The sequence below is a fragment of the Condylura cristata genome, unplaced genomic scaffold (genome assembly GCF_000260355.1).
Source record: "Condylura cristata isolate star-nosed mole 26May11 unplaced genomic scaffold, ConCri1.0 scaffold00041, whole genome shotgun sequence".
NCBI classification, from domain to species: domain Eukaryota; kingdom Metazoa; phylum Chordata; class Mammalia; order Eulipotyphla; family Talpidae; genus Condylura; species Condylura cristata.
In genome coordinates this window covers 5,797,337-5,805,180 of record NW_004567142.1, presented here as the reverse complement: position 1 = coordinate 5,805,180, position 7,844 = coordinate 5,797,337, and the positions used below count along the sequence as shown (strand labels likewise).

The following is a 7,844-nucleotide window of genomic DNA, read 5'->3' as shown; positions in this document are numbered from 1 at the left end:
CCGGGGGTGCGGAAACGGGGGTGCGGTCCCGGCGGGGTGCGGAGACGCAGGCCCAGGCTCAGAGACCCAGAGGCCAGGGGTTGGCGGGGCGAGCGGCGCGCGGGAGCAGCCGGGGCAGCGTAGGGCTGGAAAGTGTTATTATAGTTATGCCACAAATATATGAATCACTACTGCCGTCAGAGCAGTATGTTATATAAAGTGCTAAATATGCAATAATGTACGTAACAGTTAACAATAATAGCTAACAGCAGTAACAGTCGTTAATAATAATTATTATAGTCGTTTCCAGGCTCTGCGCTTTGTGGGGCCCATAGCTTTTTTGGGGTATGAAAAACAAGGGTGCCACTGGGGCCCTGTTGCAGGGTTTGCCCAGAGCTGTGCCCCGCGGGGGCAGCCGAGCTGGTGCCACGCCCTGGCCCCGCCGTCTCGCTCCTGAGAGCGGCGCGAGGCCGAGAAGGCCCAGGACGAGGCTGCAGCAGCCAGGGCCTCGAGCAGAGGGCGGTGCGTGGGGCCCGCTGACCTCCCCTGTGTTGCAGGAACGGCCGGCCCCTGCCACCCCCGGGGCCGGAGCCCAGCCCCCCTGTGCCCTTCCTGGCCCTGCCGCCTTCTCTCCTGGGCACCGTGGACCCGGCCCACCTGGGGCTGCCGGAGAGCCTGGCCTCGGTCACCGTGCCCATCCGCCTGGACGCCCTCTCCTGCCTCCTGCACAGCGCCCTCCTGGGGGCCTGCGCCCTGCAGCAGGCCTGGCCCACCTGCCCCTGCTCTGGGGCCTGCTGGTCCCCCGCCGGCCAGGCCGCGAGCCCGTCCAGGGTCTGGGGGGCTCGGGAGATGCGGTCCAGGCCAGGCCGGGGTCGTGGCCAGCGGCGATGGGGGCCTTGGAGGGCCGAACCTCCCGAGAGGGGCTGGGCTGGGGGCGCTGGCACAGCTCCCAGGAGCCCCCCCAAGAAGCCACCATCCCCACTGGCCCCGCCCACCCAGGGCACTAGCCACGGCCACCGGCATTGGTCCCGCCCACCCAGGGCACTCGGCCCGCCCACCGGCACTGGCCCCGCCCACCCAGGGTGGAGAGCAGGGGGCCCCAGGTCCTGGGCCCACAGTGGACATGCCGCCCGCAGCTGAGGACTGGGAGTCAGAGTATTAGGACCTGTGTCCAGCAGCCGGATGCGGAGGGGCCCCCGCAGGGCTCCCCGGAAGGATTTCTGGACCCCAGAGTCATTACAGCCTTCTCAGAGATACCCCAAGAAACAACCACCTCCCTCCCTCTTCCCCCGAAACCTCACGAAGGGACCATGCGGTCACCCCGTGAGCCCGAGTGATTGAGGATCCCATGCCAGAAAAGAGCGCTGAACCTCGAAACCGTCCAGAACCCAGCTCGCCCTGTTGCAGACACCCTCTCCGGCCACACACAGCACAGCCTCACCCCAGCCCCGAGCTACTCCCTGCCCTGGTCACTAAGCCACAGCAGGCCTCTGCAGCGCCCTCGGCCACTCAGGGCGTCTGCGGCCCGTCCTCGCCCTCCGCCTTGCCAACCCCACCCTCCTCACGACTCCCCCAAGCCTCGTCCTCCTTCCCCACCGCTGCCCCACTGAGCCGAGCCCCGCGACCCCGCCACCCTGACCCCAGCGGCCCACCCGCCCCGTTTCCATCCCTGGGCCTCAGCGCCCTGCGTGAATAATAAACAGTGACTGTCCACTTCCCGTCTGCCTGTGCTTAGCACCTGGGGGTGCTGCCAACAGGGGTGTGGAAGGGGGCGGGGTCACGGGAGGGTCACCACAGAGCCAGGGCCCTGGGCTGGGCAGGACCTGGGTCCCTGCTTCAGCAAAATCTTCCTGGGGCCTCTGCCACCGCGGCAGTTCTGGCTGCTGGAAGCTGCTGTGCCATTGTGTGGGGGGCTTAAGGGATTTGGGGCCCGGGCGCACAGAGGCGAGTGACCTGGCCTGGCCCAGTCTGCACAGAGGGACTGAAGCAGACGGAGGGCTCAGGGCAGGCTCGCTGTTCAGGTGAGAACAGGCGCGGGCCTGGACCCTCCTCCCCAGGCCCAGGGCCCGGGCGCCCGGCACCTTCCTCTGCCAGGACCTGGGAGTCCAGGTCTTCGCACTCGTCCTCCCCTGGTGTCCCCGCCCCGGCCCCTGCTCACTGAGGATGCCGGAGTCCAGGCCCCGGTCTCCCACCTCGGGCCTGTGTCCAGGCCCTCTGGCTCCCCCATCAGTCTTGGGGATCCAGGCCCCCAGTCTCCTCCCTCAGACCTGGGGTCCAGGCCCCTGGCCTCCCCCCTCAGACCCAGGTCCAGGCCCCCAGTTTTCCCCCTTGGAACTGAGTCCAGCACCCCTGGCTCCCCCACATACCTGGGGGTCCAGGCTCCGGGTACCCCGAGACCCGAGTCCAGGCTCCCGCCCCCCCTCAGGCCCAGACCCCTCGGACTCTGACCTCTCGTGTCCCCCAGGTGGCCATGCAGGGCCTCGGGGGCGGCGGCCTGCTCTGTGCCTGCGCGGGAGCCGTGCTCCTGGTGGGGGCCACGGCCACAGACCACTGGATGCAGTACCGGCTGGCGCGGTCCTTCGCCCACCAGGGGCTGTGGCGCTACTGCCTGGGCAGCAGGTGCTTCCTGCAGACAGAGAGCATCGGTGAGGCTCCCGCTGGGGGGCTGGGGGGAACCTCACCTGCAGGGCCTGGAATGTGGGGTGGAGCTTGGGGCTCGAGGGGGAGCAGCCAGTGCAGGAGGGCCAGGATTGGGATTTCCTAGTCCTAGACTAGGGGCCCAGTAGGGAGGAAACTTCTCCTGGGGAGACACCGGAGTTGGGTCAGCAGACGCAGTGAGGGGTGTGGGAACAGAATTTCCTAAAAGCTCCAGAGTTTCAAGAGCTGTGAGGTACTGGGGTGCAGAAGCAGCACGGACCCTGTATTGCTCACTACGGAATGAGGTGTTCCTACGTGCCGGGCTGTGCCGGGCATATGCACGTGTGTGAGAGTGTGAGTGCTTGTGTGTATTACAACATGCAATTCTTTAAAGGTTTGTGATGCACACAAGAACTGGGGTACAGGCCAGAGGTTCAGGGTGAGAGCCTTCACCAGAGACAGAGTGGGGAGCAGAACAGGTGGATCTACTGAGATACACTGCTGAGGGGAGCAGCGGGGAGACAGAAGGGGTCTGCTGCGTGCTGTGGTCACTCCCTGGCCGGGGATTGAACTTGTGCTGCAACGGCTGCAACGGCCTCATGGTGCTGCACTTTAACCCCTTGTGCCACCAGGGAGGGCCCCCAATATGTATTTTTAATATGGATAAAACACTGCTTGCAGCACGGGGGACCCTTGCAGGCTGCATAATAGACGCTGTAATAACACGCTCTAGTGACATACGCACGTGTCAGCTGGACAGACGCGTCCATAAAGAGACACACGGGTTGTGTCGTGATGTCCTTTCAACTGTCGCCTTCTGGACACTAACTTAGCGACACTGACACCCGGAGTTTCTCAGGCTGTGTCCGAACTGCAGCCCCTGGGACACACGGCGCAGGTAACTCCTGGGTGGGCGCCCACACTGCTGGGTCACCCCCTGGCTCTAAGTCAGCTGAAGTCACACGCCACATTTACAGTGGGATTGGGCGGCTCTCCAGGGCGGGCTGGCGGCCGCGCTGTGTAGCTCCGCGGCCTTTGGGGCCGCAGAGGGCACCGGGCTCCGGCGCTCACCCCGCCCCGTGGAGAGGGCAGCCGCTGCCCCCTGGGGACGGGCCGGCCACCCCGGGCCCTTCAGGGCCTGATCTGAAAAGGCTGAGTTTAGGCCCCGGCGCGGCCCCCCCTCGGGCTGCAGACCCGCATCCGCCCCGCTGCAGCCGCAGCCACAACACAGCCGCCATCTGTGGGCGCCGCACAGAAACGGGTCAGAGCCCACGCGTCGGGCCCCGGGGGTCGCGCCCACCGGCAGGTCCTCGCGTCCGCGCCCTGGGCTCCCGCATCACACGGGGTGACATAAACCCCAGAACGCGTGGCCTCGGGACCTGGAGCCCGGGGCTCCCATGTTGAGGGGTCCACACGCTGGCTCCTGTTCAGGGCTACCCCAAAGGGAAACAGGAGGCAAGGCTCTAGGGCAGGCATCGGGGAAAAGCTAACTAGGGGTTCATCTACACAGGAAATGGGAAAGGGGGGGCACAGAGAGGGCTAGGGACTAACTGGCGAATGTCCTACCCGCGGCGTCTGAGCGTGCCCAGCCTCGCCAAAGGCAGGCGGCACCCAGCCCCTGCAGGCTCCCTGAGCGGCCTCTAACCAAATATGGCTGCTAAGCTCCGCCCCGAGTTCCCAGCAGCCCCCACTCCGAGACGTGTCACGGCAGGTCTCTGGCATGGCATGCTGGGAGTTGTAGTCCTGGGAGCCCGGGCTCTCTGCATTAGGGATAGAGTCCCTAAAGTATCAGTGGGTGCAGTTCACTCAGGACAAACTGTTCCCCCAACGGCTCCTTGCAAGGGTTGGGAGGGAGCATTTATTCCTGGCTTCTCCCAGAGCTTCTGGTTGTTTCCTGACCAACTTTTGGTCAGTCCTTGGCACGCAGCTGCATTGCCTGATGTCTGCTTCCATGTCCACGGGGCCTGTCTGTCTCCAAATTTCCCGGTGTTGTGAGAACACCCGTCATGTTTTTGAGAGACCCACCCACTCCTGTATGACCTCATCGTAACTGATTCCATCTGCCGTGGCCCTATTTCCAAATGAGGTCATACTCTGAGGCCCCGGGGGTTGGATCATCAAAGTAAGAATTTGAAAGGATGGGAGGGGACCCTGTTGAGCTTATAACAACATCCATGGAGAGAAATAGCCGGGAACATTTTCCACTGAGCTTGTACATGGCAAAAGACTGCATTTCACGAGGCTAGCTTTCCCGTGGCAAGGGGAGGGTGAATTGTGCTGCAGAGCCTGCATGCCTGGGAGGACGAGGACTCAGCCTAGTGTCCAGCGTCAGTCCCAAAAGTGCCTTTGCTGCTCTGAGCCTCAGTTTCTCTACCTAAGAAATGGGAATAAAAAATAGTCCCTACAGCAAAAGGGTGTTGAAAGAAGGTCCCTGGGAAGAGGGTCTGGCGCCCGTGTGGCCGTGGTTAAGACGAGGATGAGATCGTGATGGTGATTCACAAAGCCTCTCCTGAGCTCTGCATGGGGGAGAATGACCCCAGAGCTCTCTGCGTGGTGTGTGGGCAGGACTGGGAGCTGGCAGGACAGCAGCAAATGCACACGCAGGCCCTTTCCTCACGAGGCTGAGGAGTCAGTGGGGAGACACAGACGTCACAAATAAGTATGAGGCTTTCAGATCTGAGCAAGTGGTGTGCAAGGGTGAATGGGAGCACAGGAGACAGGATAAAGAGGAAGGCCGGGAGGACCTGGGAAATCGGCAGTCACTCACTAACGAGTTCATTCACCAGCTACCTGGACATAAAATCTGCATGATAAACAACGTTGATCAGACCCTCACCGTGAGGGCTGGTGCCGGGGGCAGTCCTGTAGATTGTAGAGTGCCAAAAGGGGCCCAACGACAACGGGCCTGGATTTTGTGAGCCACTGACATTAGGCTGCGTTCTTATTCTTGACACGGGGCGTCCTAACCCTGCTATTTTGACCTAAAGAAGCACGGACATTGGGCCCTCCCTGGCGCAACCAGTTGAAGCACTATGAACGAAGCTGGCCACAACACAACTGCTTTAGCACAAGTTTGGTCCCTGACTGTGGGGTGCCGGGGAGAGGGTGGGGAGTGACCCACATGGCGCAGCACACCTCTCCTGTCTCCCGCTGCTCCCTCAGCAGTGCACCTGGTTAATCTGCCTGTTCTGCTCCCTGCTCGGTCTAGTAGGTCTTCTCGCTGCCTGCGCCCCTCTGGCCTGTATGCGCAAATGAATAAATCTTAAAAAAAAAAAAAAAAAAAAAAAAAAAAAACAGCAGCAGAGATGCCTAGCAGAGGAAGGCAACGCAGGGTTTCATCTCCCCCTTTCTCCGGAACGCCCCGTAGAGCTGCAGGGACTGGGGCCCCCTTGCTAAATCTCCTTTATCAGCTCCGTGATCCAGGGTTGGGGTGAAGGGAGGGGCTTTACCCCTGGCAGCAGATTTTTACAGAGCTGTTTCTGATGAAAGAGGCTTTGGTTATCTGCGCCAGGAAGCGCCCACAGTAGTCACATTCTGCAGACAGCGCCTGGCATGCGGGTGCGAACCAAACCTCACTGGGCTGCTGCCACCTTTACCTCGTGTTTTCGTTTTCAAAGGACACCTTTAAAGGGAAAGAAAAAGAAAGGCAGCTGCATAGTCACAGGCGGGCAGGGCAGCTTCCTCTGCCGGCTTCTTCTGGAATAGAAGCAATCCAGTCACTGTGCTCAGGAACAATCAGTCTGCAGGGGGAGATGGAGAGAGTCACAGTTCAGAGGTGGAGTGAGGATGACACTGGCGGGGTGAAGGCATGCTTTCTAGAGGACGGGATTTGGGGGCTGGGCTTTGGAGGGTGAATAGGAGTTCGGTGAACAGGTGGGTCTTTGCAGAAAGCTAGAGGAGCTGGGTCAGGGACAGGGAGCAAGACCAGGCTTTGCTGCCTGTGGGATAGCAGTGTCTGTCACCAAGGATGCAGGAGGGATGGGGTGACTTGGGGTGTCCTCACAGCCTACTGGAACGCCACCCGAGCCTTCATGATCCTGTCCTCGCTGTGCGCCGCCTCAGGCGTCGTCATGGGCGTCCTGGCCTGGGCTCAGCAACCTACCTTCACCCGCCTCTCCCGGCCCTTCGCCGCGGGCATCCTGTGTTTTGCCTCCAGTGAGTGGACCTGCCCTACCCCCACCCACCCACCACCTGCCCTCAGCTCCCTGCTCCTCTCAGCCTCAACCTTCCCCACCCCCAGGGCCGACTCCCGGACTGCTCCTAATCCATCCTGTCCTGACAGCAGCCTGCACACTGTCCCGAACTGGCCCCACAGGTTTAGGGGTGCGGCCCCAATGGGCTGCCCTCGCTTTACCCGCAGGTGGGTCCCCTGGCCACTCTTTGCATGTTTGACAACCGGCTACATGTCGGAGGGTTCCCAGGACCCTCTCAGGCTGGAAAGTTCACAGAGCTCAGGAAAGCGCCACTCACAAGGCGGCGTGGCCAGGTCACGGTCGCTGTCCCTGGGGGCCGCCCCACAGCGCGAGTGGGGGCTTCGCTCATACAGGTTGCAGCTGCCAGCCATCGCATTCAAAATATGTCTATATATTTTTTTTGCATAGAAGAACTGGAGTGTAGATCAGAGGTGAGGGCGGTGAGAGGACTTCCCAGAGACAGTGGGGAGCAGACAGGTGAAACCACTGATGTACACCGCTGAGGGGAGCAGGGGCAGACAGGAGAGGTCTGCTGCACCCTGGGGGTGACTCCCTGGCTGGGGATCGAACTCCTGCTGCATTCATGACAGCACTGAGATTGAACTGCTAAGCCACCAAGGAGGCCCCCAAAATGATGGTGATTCCTGCCAAGGGCTTTGAGTCTAAGTGTTCTCACCTCAAGATAGCCCATGTTGGGGAAAGGCCCCACAGGGCTTAACCTTCCTTCCCGCAGAGCTGCAGAGACTGGGCACACTCCCCACTGAGGCCCCTGCAAAGGCCGGATGCACCCTCTGACCCCACACGTGGAGCAGCCCCCTCCCCCACCCCAGGTCCCTGGCTGCAGGGACTCTCAGCCCCAAAGCCCCATCCTGGGTGGCGCCTTCCGGCCTCCGGCTGAGTCATCTCAGCCCTTGAGCTCAGGTGTGATCCCAGAGGCTCCAGAACACGAAGCCAAGCCATTACCCGGGACGTCTCCTCCCAGCAGCCAGACACAGGCCGTCGGAGCCTCTGTGACCTGTGCCCGGCCACCCTGCC

General features: G+C 61.9%; 2 protein-coding genes across 2 annotated transcripts in view; both read left to right on the top strand.

Moving 5' to 3' along the window:
• Window positions 1-1,141, top strand: part of LOC105854453 (chromosome unknown open reading frame, human C19orf84) — a 6,802-nt gene extending 5,661 nt beyond the window's left edge. Inside the window, exons 2-3 of the mRNA XM_012733533.1 lie at window positions 537-919; window positions 1,020-1,141. Coding sequence (XP_012588987.1) covers window positions 537-919; window positions 1,020-1,141 — 505 coding nt within the window. The remainder of the gene's footprint in view (window positions 1-536; window positions 920-1,019) is intronic.
• Window positions 1,142-1,161: 20 nt separating this feature from the next.
• The window catches only part of LIM2 (lens intrinsic membrane protein 2, 19kDa), a 7,382-nt gene continuing 699 nt past the window's right edge, over window positions 1,162-7,844 (top strand). The window contains exons 1-3 of the mRNA XM_004694048.1: window positions 1,162-1,302; window positions 2,444-2,624; window positions 6,622-6,771. Coding sequence (XP_004694105.1) covers window positions 1,162-1,302; window positions 2,444-2,624; window positions 6,622-6,771 — 472 coding nt within the window. The remainder of the gene's footprint in view (window positions 1,303-2,443; window positions 2,625-6,621; window positions 6,772-7,844) is intronic.